This window comes from Bombina bombina, chromosome 9 (genome assembly GCF_027579735.1).
Source record: "Bombina bombina isolate aBomBom1 chromosome 9, aBomBom1.pri, whole genome shotgun sequence".
Taxonomy (NCBI): Eukaryota; Metazoa; Chordata; class Amphibia; order Anura; family Bombinatoridae; genus Bombina; species Bombina bombina.
In genome coordinates this window covers 53,025,856-53,042,655 of record NC_069507.1, presented here as the reverse complement: position 1 = coordinate 53,042,655, position 16,800 = coordinate 53,025,856, and the positions used below count along the sequence as shown (strand labels likewise).

General features: G+C 38.1%; 1 protein-coding gene across 5 annotated transcripts in view; it reads left to right on the top strand.

The window, feature by feature from the left end:
* The first annotated feature begins 930 nt into the window (after positions 1 to 930).
* LOC128639875 (L-threonine ammonia-lyase-like) overlaps positions 931 to 16,800 on the top strand; it is a 113,104-nt gene continuing 97,234 nt past the window's right edge. Inside the window, exons 1-2 of one of the 5 annotated variants that reach the window (XM_053692097.1) lie at positions 932 to 1,148; positions 2,745 to 2,771. In XM_053692097.1, coding sequence (XP_053548072.1) covers positions 1,048 to 1,148; positions 2,745 to 2,771 — 128 coding nt within the window. In that variant the 5' untranslated portion in view covers positions 932 to 1,047. Of the gene's footprint in view, positions 1,307 to 2,375; positions 2,470 to 2,744; positions 2,772 to 16,800 lie in introns of those variants that run through there. The other 4 variants (XM_053692096.1, XM_053692100.1, XM_053692099.1 and 1 more) reach the window with 4 other exon arrangements.

Genomic DNA, 16,800 nt, shown 5'->3' with positions numbered 1-16,800 from the left:
GTATTGCTCAACATTATTCCTGTGGCTTATATATACACGTTTACACTGTGTGTAAAAACCGCAAAACTGTAAGCCTTGCACGCTTTATATCATGTACTAACCCAAACTGCACAATACAGCTGTGAAAGCACTACCAACATCTCTGATCTGGAAATGAGCAGCACTTTTGTCACAGGGTGCTAGAATACATGCGCTAGATGGCAATGCCTAGTATGAAAATGTGGAGTTTCACCAAACACCACCTATAAAGGGTTAAAATAAGAGAACAGCTCTGAAATGAGTTGCAGGCACAGGAGGGAAAATGACAGCATGGTGAGAGCGTGATTGTGTCTAACAGTTTCATATCCCTTTAATGAAAAATGATTTGGAATCAAACAGGAAGTATCAGCGCATGCTCATGCAATAGATGCCCATAGTATAAAAGTGTAATGGATTAATCAAAAGCCTCCTATGGCACTTGGTAGACACTAACACATCCCACAAGAATAAAAACGAATTGTTTATTTTTCAACAAAGAAACATCCATTAAAAACATGTAAAACATATTGACATGCTGTATTTTAGATGGAACAAATAAAAAAATGAATATAATGCCCCTTTAATGCTTAATTTTTCAGATGACAGAATTCCTTTCATTATTTATTATTTCATTGTTTCAAATTATAACACAGTAGGCAAAAACACAACACATGATATGACGTGAGACACTTTATCTGTGCCTAAATACAGTTATCAGTTAAAGGGTTAACTAGCTACTATAATGAACTCGGACAGTGATGTAGCAATGAGATAACAGCTAAGCTCCTAAGGGTTTTAGCCAATTCTACATCTTGAATGCATAATCCGAGGCATGAGTCAAATTGGCAGGGACAGGTTGGCATGTGCTGTAATCTCTATATATAGCACAGCCAGCACTCAAAGTCATTTTGTGTTTTAAAGTGTGTTGTGGTCTGGACTGCACAAGTGACAATTTCAGCACTTTGTGCCTTGGGGAGGGTTGTGTCCTGTATCTCTTGGGCACTGCACATTGGGGAAGCAAAACAAAATATGAATTTTGCAGCTCAGTTCCTATACTCAAAAGGATTAAGCAAAAAGGAACCTTTCCGAAACATTGAGCGAGAGGAAGACTGTGACCCCTTCTGGAGCAGGTTGGATGACCCATACCCTGCTATGTCCCTGTAGGAGGCATGGATGGTGACAGATCCCTCAGTGTCCCCTTATCTGCAGACCCCCTCCTTCCTCCCTTGGGGGCAGTAGTTGGAGTTTTGCTTCACATTGCTGTGTTTGTCCTAACTGTGCTTTATAGGTAATTCCCTAAGTGCTGTTTACTATACAATGCCCTGATTAAATAATATATATATATATATATATATATATATATATATATATATATATATATATATATATATATATATATAAAAATATATATATACTATTTAATGATGTATTTTGTTATAGTGATATTACATTGTAAGCAGTGTCCTTTATGGTTGTATAAAGATAAAGATCCTGCCATGGTTGTCGAAGGTCATAATAAGGAAACTTCTGATCTAATAATAAACTTTTCCAAATATACTGATCTCCAGATGATTTTGGGATAAAAAAGAATTAGATCACTTAATCCCTAGATAAACAATATGCAGTAATATTGTCTGCAGCAAATGTTCTAAGGAAGTTATCGGGTAACGCTATGCACCCCCATTCTTTACTGTAGCATGTCTATACGCCAAAAGGGCCAGCTACCCTAAAATGTACAGTATTGAACCATCCATGACTCCTAGATAAACAAAAGCTGTTACCATTGTTGTAAAAAATAGCAGCATAACTAATTACTAATAATACCAAAATAAGGGGTCACTGCTTTAAATTTAGAGGGTAGCAGATTCAGGAGATATAGGAGAAAGCAGTTTATTACAAAAAGGGTGGTGGATTCATGGAATAAACTTGCAATACAGGTGGTAAACACAAGGACTAAAATAATTAAAAAATGCCTGGGACAAACATAAGGCTGTCCTCAGAAATAAGTAATATATAATATGGATAGACCTGATTGGCCTTTTTGGTTCTTATCTACTATTAAAGTCTATGTTTCTAATTATAAAAATCAAACAGAAAATAAATTGGTCTTATAGCTATACCTAGTACCTACATTAAAAAATTCTATACAAGTATGAATTCTATCAAGGTCCATTTCTGCTCTTATATAAATCTGCTTCACTAAGGTTTATGGATAGATTTGCCATAACCAAAACAAAACACAGATTAAGAATTATTATTGACCTGGAACTATGGCTGCAACGTAAACACATTTATAGTTGCTCAATCCGAAGGTCATAGCTTGAAAATGTCAAGGTCATTGCAGTTGTATTGATAGACACAGAGCCATGAATTGCACTCTGTGTATGTTCTACTTGCAGTGAGATTTTATAGATAATGTTCACATAACAAAATCTAGAAGTCTATTTCTCTGTAAGTAAATTCTTCAGCATGCTTATCTGGCTCCAGTCTAAGCAGGCACGTTGCATGTTAATGTATTTTACTACAAAAGACAATATGTATCTCCTCTGACTTACAAGAGACAAATTATTTTAAAATTAAATGAAGTGTCTAATGGTCCCCCTGGCTGTAAATATTTATTTTTTTGGGACATTATCCAAGCTTTTAGATTTTTCTCTGTTGACTCATGGTATTATCAGTATGTATGACCCTGTGCCTACACTGAGCTTTTTCTTATTCTGTTCCAGCTGTGTCAAGAAGCTGTTCCCAGACAAGTAGGTTCATTATCTGCATTTTGTTGCATGAATAGCATGGCTGCTCAGTCATTAACTTTACAGATACGCACTGGGACTCTTTATCAAGTTCTTGAAAAATCAGCGTGGAGACATCAAAAACACTTAGGTTTTGCAACAGTCATCTGTATTTAATCTACAAAACTTGTCTGGCAATTTTCATATATTGGATAAGATCAGAAAACTTTGCAAAACCTAATAGCCAGATTTTTCTAGACTTTTAGTGACATAACTTACATCACTGAGTATCCCCAGAACAGGGAAAGGCACAGACAAAGGCTGTGACGCACATTTTCCAAAGTACAGACCTTAGTGAAGGACACCAAGGTACATTTGAAAGTAAAAACATTATTTTATAGTGCTATACGCATGTGCCAGTGTCACTACTGTGTCATTACATAGCGTTGGGTGTTATTATACTGATGCAGATACCACTGACCCTATAACTAACCCTCCTCTGGCTATACCCATGAGCCAGTGTCACTACTGTGTCATTACATAGCGTTGGGTGTTATTATACTGATGCAGATACCACTGATCCTATAACCAGCCCTCCTCTGGCTATACCCATGTGCCAGTGTCACTACTGTGTCATTACATAGCGTTGGGTGTTATTATACTGATGCAGATACCACTGATCCTATAACCAGCCCTCCTCTGGCTATACCCATGTGCCAGTGTCACTACTGTGTCATTATATAGTGCTTGGTGTTATTATACTGATGCAGATACCACTGATCCTATAACCAGCCCTCCTCTAGCTATACGCATGTGCCAGTGTCACTACTGTGTCATTACATAGCGCTGGGTGTTATTATACTGATGCAGATACTACTGATCCTATAACCAGCCCTCTTCTGGCTATACGCATGTGCCAGTGTCACTACTGTGTCATTATATAGTCCTGGGTGTTATTATACTGATGCAGATACCAATGATCCTATAACCAGCCCTGCTCTGGCTATACCCATGTGCCAGTGTCACTACTGTGTCATTACATAGCGCTGGGTGTTATTATACTGATGCAGATACCACTGATCCTATAACCAGCCCTCCTCTGGCTATACCCATGTGCCAGTGTCACTACAGTGTCATTATATAGCGCTGGGTGTTATTATACTGATGCAGATACCACTGATCCTATAACCAGCCCTCTTCTGGCTATACCCATGTGCCAGTGTCACTACTGTGTCATTACATAGCGCTGGGTGTTATTATACTGATGCAGATACTACTGATCCTATAACCAGCCCTCCTCTGGCTATACGCATGTGCCAGTGTCACTACTGTATCATTACATAGCGCTGGGTGTTATTATACTGATGCAGATACTACTGATCCTATAACCAGCCCTCTTTTGGCTATAACCATGTGCCAGTGTCACTACTGTGTCATTACATAGCGCTGGGTGTTATTATACTGATGCAGATACTACTGATCCTATAACCAGCCCTCTTTTGGCTATAACCATGTGCCAGTGTCACTACTGTGTCATTACATAGCGCTGGGTGTTATTATACTGATGCAGATACTACTGATCCTATAACCAGCCCTCTTTTGGCTATAACCATGTGCCAGTGTCACTACTGTGTCATTACATAGCGCTGGGTGTTATTATACTGATGCAGATACCACTGATACTATAACCAGCCCTCCTCTGGCTATACCCATGTGCCAGTGTCACTACTGTGTCATTACATAGCGTTGGGTGTTATTATACTGATGCAGATACCACTGATACTATAACCAGCCCTCCTCTGGCTATACCCATGTGCCAGTGTCACTACTGTGTCTTTGTATAGAGCTGGGTGTTATTATACTGATGCAGATACCACTGATACTATAACCAGCCCTCTTCTGGCTATACCCATGTGCCAGTGTCACTACTGTGTCATTACATAGCGCTGGGTGTTATTATACTGATGCAGATACTACTGATCCTATAACCAGCCCTCTTTTGGCTATAACCATGTGCCAGTGTCACTACTGTGTCATTACATAGCGCTGGGTGTTATTATACTGATGCAGATACTACTGATCCTATAACCAGCCCTCTTTTGGCTATAACCATGTGCCAGTGTCACTACTGTGTCATTACATAGCGCTGGGTGTTATTATACTGATGCAGATACTACTGATCCTATAACCAGCCCTCTTTTGGCTATAACCATGTGCCAGTGTCACTACTGTGTCATTACATAGCGCTGGGTGTTATTATACTGATGCAGATACCACTGATACTATAACCAGCCCTCCTCTGGCTATACCCATGTGCCAGTGTCACTACTGTGTCATTACATAGCGTTGGGTGTTATTATACTGATGCAGATACCACTGATACTATAACCAGCCCTCCTCTGGCTATACCCATGTGCCAGTGTCACTACTGTGTCTTTGTATAGAGCTGGGTGTTATTATACTGATGCAGATACCACTGATACTATAACCAGCCCTCCTCTGGCTATACCCATGTGCCAGTGTCACTACTGTGTCATTATATAGTGCTGGGTGTTATTATACTGATGCAGATACCACTGATCCTATAACCAGCCCTCCTCTGGCTATACCCATGTGCCAGTGTCACTACTGTGTCATTACATAGCGTTGGGTGTTATTATACTGATGCAGATACCACTGATACTATAACCAGCCCTCCTCTGGCTATACCCATGTGCCAGTGTCACTACTGTGTCATTACATAGCACTGTGTGTTATTATACTGATGCAGATAATACTGATCCTATAACCAGCCCTCCTCTGGCTATACCCATGTGCCAGTGTCACTACTGTGTCATTATATAGTGCTGGGTGTTATTATACTGATGCAGATACCACTGATTCTATAACCAGCCCTCCTCTGGCTATACCCATGTGCCAGTGTCACTACTGTGTCATTATATAGTGCTTGGTGTTATTATACTGATGCAGATACCACTGATACTATAACCAGCCCTCCTCTGGCTATACCCATGTGCCAGTGTCACTACTGTGTCATTACATAGCGCTGGGTGTTATTATACTGATGCAGATACCACTGATCCTATAACCAGCCCTCCTCTAGCTATACGCATGTGCCAGTGTCACTACTGTGTCTTTGTATAGAGCTGGGTGTTATTATACAGATGCAGATAATACTGATCCTATAACCAGCCCTCTTCTGGCTATACGCATGTGCCAGTGTCACTACTGTGTCTTTGTATAGAGCTGGGTGTTATTATACAGATGCAGACGATACACATCCAGTATTTCACTCAGGCTTTATTTATTCCATAACTTATCACCCAATATCGCAAGCAGTCTCTTGACAAGCCACTAACTTTATTCACACTACATATTCTCCCTTTCCTATTATTTTCTCAGAAAGAAAAGATATACTAAGGTTGTGGCGGACACTGCAAGGGCTAGTCACAGACACCAGTGACCGTGTATGGACACCTTGCCTATCCCTGCCCCAGAAAAGTGTAGAAGTGATATTTGATATATTACTAAATTGATACAATTATTTTTTTCTAATATTTCACTTTCTTGTGCTTCAGCACTTTATATACATGAGTTGATATACCAAGCAACATGAATTGAATTTGATTCCCAATGAATATCAATGGACAAAAAGTGAATATAACTCCCTCTTTCTCTATCTATCTATCTATCTATCTATCTATCTATCTATCTACCTATGTCAAAGGGACATAAAACTGAAATCACTTAATACTCTAATTTGGAAGAAAATTATTTTATTAAATAAACATTTGTTTTTTATGTGTTTAACCTCAGCAAGATAGCTAATATTTACTGTCATGTAAATGATACATTAATCTACTTGAATTTTTGAATACTTAGCTATACCATAGAACATCTTACATAGATTATGGTTAAGCTCCTCATAAGTCAGACAAACTATATTTACATATGAAATGTATAGCCTTTGGTATATAAAGCTACATGAGGAATGCCTCATGCATAAGTTGTGGGGCCTGTTAAGTGATGTAACTAGTAGGCCTCATATACATTCATAACTTCACAAACTGTACATATATCTGTAACTGGGCTATTGTGCAGATAACAAAAAAACATGATAGCCACATGTTTAGTATCTAATAGTAACCTGACTAATATACTACATTTTATATTTTAAATTAAAACTGAGGTGGAATTTTGAGGAATACAGTGGCTATTTCCATAAGTGCTGTCCAGCACAATGTTGTCTCCATCTATCAGGGCCCAACTTCCCTATTTCTCCTCTACCACTAACCATCTGCAACACAGATTGCTTTTGTTCTGCAACTGACCCAGATGTGTGTATGTAAATATGTGGCACTTATGTTGCTAAAGAGTTGCTAATTTAAAGGTTTTTTTATATATATTTCTATATTTTATTTCAATTAACATAATATTTTATATGTGATTAACGCTCAGAGATTTGGGGGGGGGGAGCAATTACCACCTTTGTTATATGTGTTTATCATATGATTAAACATTTTTACATTTTTTAAGTTTAATTCATAGCGTCATGTTCTAGATACATGATCTTCAGAGACATGCCAATAAGAAGCAGTTTAAAAGGGAGTTAATATTACTAAAATCGCAAACGATCTTAAACAAAACAGATAAGCATAGACTGAAACATGAATAGACAATAACTGACTCACTGACAAAAATATTTTTTATATTGATAATAAAACTCTCTGTAAAGAAGGTTATTTGTAAAAAAAATATCTTGCAGTTTTCTTTTAGCAACCTGGGTATAATCACTTATACTTCCCTGGTTTAAAGCTTGTTTGTTTTGCCATTCTCCTCCGTGTTTTGTTCTAATTTTTAAACATATTTACTGCCCTTTGTTCCTGGCACCTGCACTCTCCTTTCACTTGCTAAACTCTGATTTCTGCTGCTGATTCTGTGCAGTGCTTCTGTATTGTCAACCTGCAATTGAATGGCATCTTGTGTATCTTGACTGATAGATATTTATGATCTGTGTAGTATTTTTGCATTAAAGGGACAGTCAACACCAGAATTTTTGTTGTTTAAAAAGAAAGATAATCCCTTTATTACCCATTCCCCAGTTTTGCATAACCAACACTATTATAGAAATACACGTTTTACCTCTGTGATTACCTTGTATCTATGCTTCTGCAGACTGCCCCCTTATTTCAGTTCTTTTGACAGACTTGTGTTTTAGCTAATCAGTGCTCACTCCAGGGTATCAGTTATCTATATGAAACACATGAACTAATGCCCTCTAGTGGTCAAAATGCATTCAGGTTAGAGGCAGTCTTCAAGGTCTAAGAAATCAGCACATGAATCTCCTAGGTTTAGCTTTCAACTAAGAATAAGAAGTGAACAAAGCAAAATTGGTGATACAAGTAAATTGGAAAGTTGTTTAAAATTACATTCCCTTTTTTTTTTAATTTGACTGTCCCTTTAAGATATTGGAAACGCCCACTTAGTAAACTGGGAAATAGTCCTCCATAAATATAAACGAGGTTGGTCACTGACCATATAGGTTAATTATTTTCTAACTAGTAGAACTTATGCCTAAATATTTTATGTTCATTTTTATACTATAACGTACTAGACGTGTGCTGTTGACATTTATCACCATAATGTAATCTCAAAAATACTGTACTACATGTAACATTTTTGTATATATGATTGACCCTACTGACAGTCCTGTAAATGTGTAGACGTATGCTTCTGTTCATAACTACACTGTAACCTTGCTATTGTGTATAAGTTTTAAGACCTCAATAAAAATATATAAAAAAAAAAAAGATATTGGAAACGCCAATTATTTTGTTATTTATTGTTATAAAGCTTAGAATTGGTGTTGCCACCTTTAGTTCAGGCCAAACAAGAACACTCTTGTGCCATGCACAGCACAACAAATGTGTTTTTGCAGAGTACATACTATGGGGCCGATTTACCAAGCCCCGTATCAGCCCCAATGCCTCTGTTCCTGCGCGAGCCTTTAGGCTCACTGGAAACAGGAGTTAAGAAGTAGCGGTCTTAAGACTGCTGCTCCTTAACTCGTTCGCCTGCTGTGAGGCTGTGGACAGCAATCCGCCCAATCGTGTACGATCGGGTTGATTGATACCCCCCCAAAGTGGGCGGCATCGCACAAGCAGTTCACCAGCGTATGCTGTCGGCATTTATCAATGTCTGGCAGACATGATCGCTACAGTGGATCAAGTCCGCCAGACAGATGATAAAATCGGGCCCTATGTATAATAGCACATAAACACAAACTCGCACCTTAGATATTCACACCCTCACACTCTCTTTATTTTACACACTCTTACACACACAAAGACACTAATGCTCACACACTCTCTGACACACTAACACTATCTCTCACACACACACAAATACGCTCTTGCACACACATAAAGATACTTGCAAACACAAAGACACACACACTCTCACACACAAAGACACTTATAGACACATTACCACACTCAGACACACTACCACATACAGACACACTCCCACACTCAGACACACTACCACATACAGACACACTCCCACACTCAGACACACTACCACACACAGACACTCCCACACTCAGACACACTACCACACACAGACACTCCCACACTCAGACACACTACCACACACAGACACTCCCACACTCAGACACACTACCACACACAGACACTCCCACACTCAGACACACTACCACACTTAGAAACACTACCACACTCAGACACACTCCCACGCAAAGATACACACACACAAGAGAAATAACTGTAGGCATGTACAGTATGTTGCAAATGCACAATGTTACCTTTTTTGGCTGTGGCTGTTTCCCACCAAAACCGGACATTTGCCTGTCTGGCCTGACTCAGCTTCAAATGGAAACCCGAACTGTGCGGTCATTCTATTAGGTTACCCTACTTAGAATATTGCTTGACAAATCTAACACTTAAAAATATATTTTTTAGATTTTTCTACAACTATATGAAAAAAAACTAGCTCATATATATATATATATAATTTTAAAGTTTCTTTTGGGCTTCAACATTTTATAGAAATGCTTCAGACCATCATTGTTTTACTGAGATTTTGTGAGATGCCAATGTGGTTATTTGTGTAAAGTAAAATTAAATGTTCATCATTCAGCTATAGTATACAATTTTAAACAAGTTTACAATTCACTTTTATTATCTTATTTGCTTTGTTCTTTTTGTATCATTTGTTGAAAAGCATACCTAGGTAGCTTTAGAAAGAGTAATGCACTACTGGGAACTAGCCGCTGATTGTTGGCTGCACACATATTCCTCTTATCATTGACTTATTCACGTTCAGCTTGCTCCTAGTAATGTATTGCTGCTTCTTCAACAAAGGATACCAAGAGAATGAAGCAAATGTGATTATAGAAACATATTGGAAAGTTGTTTAAAATGACATTGTTTGACAAAATGTCCCTTTTGCAAAGTATACAAATAGAACTAAGCAAAACTGATCATAGAAGTAAATTGCAGAGTTAGTTAAAATGTATCCAATCTATTTAAACTTAATTTTGACTTTAAGCTGTCCTGTGTATTATTTTAAAAGTAGATGATGAAATGGATTTAATTTATTTTGTTAAAAATTTTTAAATAATCAATTATTATTTTTGGAAAACACAATTGTTGGCCCATATTTATCAAGGTCTGGCGGACCTGATCCAACATTGCGATCAGGTCCGCCAGACCTCGCTGAATACGGCGAGCAATACGCTCGCCGTATTCAGCATTGCACCAGCAGCTCACAAGAGCTGCTGGTGCAACGCCGCCCCCTGCAGACTCGCAGCCAATCGGCCGCCAGCAGGGAGGTGTCAATCAACCCGATCGTACTCGATCGGGTTGATTTCTGGCGATGTCTGTCCGCCTGCAGGAGCCATCAAGCTCCGTACGGAGCTTGTTAAATAGAGCCCACTATGTCAAATTTTTAATTTATTGTGTGTACCAGTATAATTTATGTTTAAAGGGACATGAAAGCATGCATTAAACTTTAATGAATCATAAAGAGGAAACTATGTTAAAAAATTTTTTATTTCTATTATCAAATTTACTTAAACTTTTTGGAATACTTTGTTGAAACTTATCTTTTTTCCATGACAGTATACTGAGGTAGTCTCTCAAGAGTGCTCTAAATGGCAACAGTGGTTATTGCAATATCATACAAGCATCCTGTTGATGGAGGTTTAGGGGTCTAATTATCATTGTGCTAGCGGACATGATCCGATAGTGCGGATCATGTCCGCTGCACATCGATAAATGCCGACAGCATTCGCTCTCAGCATTTATCATTACACCAGCATCGCCCCCTGCAGATTTGTGGCCAATCGGCCGCTAGCAGGGGGTGTCAATCAACCCGATTGTATTTGATCGGGTTGATTTCTGGCGATGTCTGTCCGCCGCCTCAGAGCAGGCGGTCAGATTATGGAGCAGGGGTCTTTAGACCGCTGCTTCATAACTTGTGTTTCCGGCAAGCCTGAAGGCTCGCCAGAAACACGGGGCATCATATGGAGCTTGATAAATAGGCCCCTTAGTGTGCAGTACCTTCGGTCAGTCTTGCAGTAAGTTGCTGCTGTATAGCTAGAAGCACTGTTTAATAAAGACATAGGGATCCATTTATTAAGGAGCCCCATCATTTCAGGTCCTCCTGAAATGAAATTTAAAGGGACACTGAACCCAATTTTTTTCTTTCATGATTCAGATAGAGCATGAAATTTTAAGCAACTTTCTAATTTACTCCTATTATCAAATTTTATTCATTCTCTTGGTATCTTTATTTGAAATGCAAGAATGTAAGTTTAGATGCCGGCCCATTTTTATTGAACAACCTGGGTTGTCCTTGTTGATTGGTGGATAAATTCATCCACCAATAAAAAAGTGCTGTCCAGAGTTCTGAATAAAAAAAAAGCTTAGATGTCTTCTTTTTCAAATAAAGATAGCAAGAGAACGAAGAAAATTTGATAATAGGAGTAAATTAGGTAGTTGCTTAAAATTGCATGCTTTATCTGAATAACAAAAGAAAAAATTTCGGTTCAGTGTCCCTTTAAGAAGCAGTGGTCGTAAGATGGTGGCTAACTGAAATCATTCCAATCCGATACGATCAGGATGATTGATGACCCCTGCTAGTGACTGATTTGCAGATGGCGGCATTGCACAAGCATTTCACCAGATATGCCTGTGCAATATTAATGCTGTCGGCATTTAGCGAGGTTGAGCGGACATGATTCGCTCGCCTATTTATAAATCTACCCCATAGAGTACATCTATCTTTGTATAGGAAACATTAAGTATGAGTAACCAACTCCAGTTTTTGAGGGCTAAAAACAGGCCAGGATGTAAATATCTTTTAATTAGATGTATAATTAGTTAAATTTAAATATCTTTTAACTAGATGTGATTGACTTATGCTCAGTAAGATTTTAATATGTTTTTTTTGGGACTGAATGTTGTAGAGCACTGTATTTAATTATTGTGGATAAAAATAAAATGAATTGCATAGCAAAAGCCATCATCTTTTTTGCATTACAAACACATATTTCTGCTGCTTTTAGCATACCATATTTGGAGTTTATGTTATTATTTAATGTGTTAACATTGGCTGCTTTCACTGGGTAATAAAAAGTGTATTTGTGCGATTTTCCCCAATTCTAGCCTTGGGCTTGGGTTTTCCAAGGCAGAGAAGAAAATGAATGCATTAAAACATCCCCAAACAATTCCCAGATAGATGGAAGCTGAGTAAGAAAGACACATGTGCGATGCTACAGCAAGCTAGTGTTTGGATCAGAAATTTCCATGTACAGAGCTGGGCATATCTTTGGAGGACATTCAAAATCAGGAAAACAGCACTCTGTAATGGGCATGGAACCCTGGGTCAGCCACCTCCATATCACAAACCAGCCTCCAAAATCTCTTAAAAAGGGACCTTTAATATTTCATGGCAAGGTCCAAAGTTTAAAACAGTGACAACTTTTCATGCCAAACAATCAGACATGAGACAAGACTAACGGCTGATTGTAGGCTCGAAACGTTGTCATTGCTTTTCACTTTGGACCCTGCCATGAAAAAAAAAGAATTTTGAGGCTGGAACTCATCTTTATTTTTTGGTTCCTATTTGGAGGAATCATGTGCTGTGGGCGGAGTGTAATCATAAAGTAGGTATGGATGTGTGTGGCCAGGCTGCTCCTGGATTCATTTTAGTTTAAGGAAGAAAATGCAGGAGGAGAGCGAGCAGAGTAGAGCTCCGAAATCAGTGCTGTCTAAAAAACGTGGAACAGTTTTAACCCCTGTCTCCTTAGCAAGGGTTAAATTCTTGCCAAAAGCCAGTCACTGTAAAACAGCTTTATTATGGTAGAAAAATAATGTTATTACAGAATGATCAGAGGTCACAATGCATTTCATGTGGCCCCAGTTCTCAAATGGATTTACGGGTGACTAATGTTTTAGCCCTTTAATCTTTAAACAAATCAGGGATCACTGATGTATAATAATTTAATATATATAATATATATAATTGAAACATATAAAGGATTTGGATATTATTAAGCCATATAAATACTCATCAAAATGTGCTGCACCCCTAAATTGTGCTGCTCTAACTGGCTTAGGTCAAAATGTGTCCCTGTTTTTAACAGGATTGTCCCATTTTTCTAAACACACTGCTCCTTTGTCCCTAGAACTTTTTGAAGTATTGCCCCATTTTTATGAATGTTTACTTATTTCATTTTTTATAATATATGCAGAACGCTCAAGCTTGGATTATTTTTATGTCCATCACAGCGCTATGGCATACAGGGCCGGATTGGGCAGCCGGGATACCGGGAAAAATCCCGGTGGGCCGCCTGCCTGCAGCTCAGCTGGGCTGGCATACAATATCTGCAGTTGGGAAACCTGCATGGTGTGGTGGTAGACGTGTAAAATGAAACGGGAGATGTCTGCCTGGATTTTTGGTGGTGTTTGATTGACAGTTAGAAGAGGGAAAGCAAAGAGAGATTTGAGCAACAGATACAGAGTTGATCTGCAGAGAAAGAGCAATTTGACACCAGAGAGGTAGAAGTAGTATAAAATAAAGAGCAAGTTACATGGATGCGTCTTCTGCATTATCATCTTAAAAAATCACCAGTTACGTCTGGTAGGAATTACAGTTGATATATATATATATCTAGGTGGTTTAGGTGCTAGGTTACATTTTGGGTGGTGACATTTGACAAAGGCACATGTGATGTGCCGAAACGTTATGTTTGTTCATATACTGGAATAAATGGAAATTGTATAAAGTCCAGTGAGTGCCTGCTTCTTCTTGGGACATTCTATATATATATTGTTATCCTTATGTTTTCAGCAACTAGTGTCAGCTATTATTTTCATTCATTAGTTAATTAGTTTGAAAAAACCAAAACGTAGTCTAATAATTCATCTTTTTAATTTTAAGCATGGTTAGTGTTTTCGATGAGCTGTCCCTACTTTAAGATGTGTTTATAGCTGGGATGTTTGGGAGGGGTTAAGTGGATTAGGCGTTAAGAAGCTAGACTCTGGGGTAAGCATAAGGGCGCCCTCGGTAGACCTCAGAGTATCTTGGTATAACACTGATGTTGGGAGCTGAATGTTTTGTTTTCACTACCTCTTGTTGTTTCTGTGAAAAATCAATAATAAATAAATAAAATAAATAAATAAATAAAGCAAAATACAGATCTAAAACAAGAGGTAAGATGTATTGTAAATGTGGTTTCCCCTTAATATCTTTCCATTTTCCAATAACTTCTGACACCAGCTGCAGAATATACAATGCATTAAAAATGTTTTCCTTTGTGTTTATTTTGGTCTATGTAATAGTGGTTTTTGCTTATGGCAAACATAACTCATTTAAATGGGCTAAACTTGCAGAAAGATCAGACATTATTATCTATTTCTCTATACACAAATGCCTCCTTGTCTTATCTTTGTCCATACATAAAAGCTGATATTTAAGGCCTGATTAAAGAAAACTAGCCACCATGGAGAGAAATCTCACAAAATCTTTGAGATTTTTTTAAAGACTATATATTGTAATATTGGCATTTCTCCTTCACACACAGAACCTGCATAGTGAGATAAACATTTCTCAAGGTAAAATTTGCGCTTGTAAAATTCTTTGAGGGACCTCTCCGTACTGACAAGATTTCTTAGCTCATCTCACCTGAGAGGAGAGCTTTAGATTACCAGACCCATATAGAGAGCAATTAAAAATGAACTTGTTAGTATCTGCTCCACCCCCCCCCCCCATTGGGCTAAGGATTTAGCAGGCAAAATCAGCTATTTTAAATGACAAAGGGCTAGATTACAAGTGGAGCGCTAAATTATCGTGCACCCGCAAAAAGCAAGTTTGCCCATTTGCAGGCGCATGATAAATAACCAGCCCTTACAAGTACACATATTAACACATATAAATACTGTATATAAGCATATAGATATATTTACATTTGCTGCCCATCGCTGCACGACTTACTCCCTTCGCTGCGCTTCGTTTCTGTGCAAGGTCGCGTTTGCATAGCACCTCACCTGTAATATCAGTGCACATTTGCATGCGCTTGTATTACACTTATAATCTGGCCCAAAATAATTTATTTGTATACAATTTAAAAACCTTCCAGTGGGTGAAGTGGATTATTGGGAACACGCTAAAGGGACATGAAACCCCAAATAATTCTCTCATGATTCAGATAGAGAATACAATTTAAAAAAAATAATAATTTACTTCTATTATCAAATTTGCTTCATTCTTCTGTTATTATTTTTTAAAAAAGATACCTGGTTAGGTAGAGTGTACATTTCTCGAGCACTACATAACAGGAAATAGTGCTGCCATCTAGTGCTCTTGCTAATGTATAACATTAGTACTACATAACAGGAAATAGTGCTGTCATCTAGTGCTCTTGCTAATGTATAACATTAGTACTACATAACAGGAAATAGTGCTGCCATCTAGTGATCTTGCTAGTGTATAACATTAGTACTACATAACAGGAAATAGTGCTGCCATCTAGTGCTCTTGCTAATGTATAACATTAGTACTACATGACAGGAAATAGTGCTGCTATCTAGTGATCTTGCTAATGTATAACATTAGTACTACATAACAGGAAATAGTGCTGTCATCTAGTGATCTTGCTAGTGTATAACATTAGTACTACATAACAGGAAATAGTGCTGCCATCTAGTGCTCTTGCTAATGTATAACATTAGTACTACATAACAGGAAATAGTGCTGCCATCTAGTGCTCTTGCTAATGTATAACATTAGTACTACATGACAGGAAATAGTGCTGCCATCTAGTGCTCTTGCTAATGTATAACATTAGTACTACATAACAGGAAATAGTGCTGTCATCTAGTGATCTTGCTAGTGTATAACATTAGTACTACATAACAGGAAATAGTGCTGCCATCTAGTGCTCTTGCTAATGTATAACATTAGTACTACATGACAGGAAATAGTGCTGCCCTCTAGTGCTCTTGCTAATGTATAACATTAGTACTACATGACAGGAAATAGTGCTGCCATCTAGTGCTCTTGCTAATGTATAACATTAGTACTACATGACAGGAAATAGTGCTGCCATCTAGTGCTCTTGCTAATGTATAACATTAGTACTACATAACAGGAAATAGTGCTGCCATCTAGTGCTCTTGCTAATGTATAACATTAGTACTACATAACAGGAAATAGTGCTGCCCTCTAGTGCTCTTGCTAATGTATAACATTAGTACTACATGACAGGAAATAGTGCTGCCCTCTAGTGCTCTTGCTAATGTATAACATTAGTACTACATGGCAGGAAATAGTGCTGCCATCTAGTGCTCTTGCTAATGTATAACATTAGTACTACATAACAGGAAATAGTGCTGCCATCTAGTGCTCTTGCTAATGTATAACATTAGTACTACATGACAGGAAATAGTGCTGCCATCTAGTGCTCTTGCTAATGTATAACATTAGTACTACATGACAGGAAATAGTGCTGCCATCTAGTGCTCTTGCT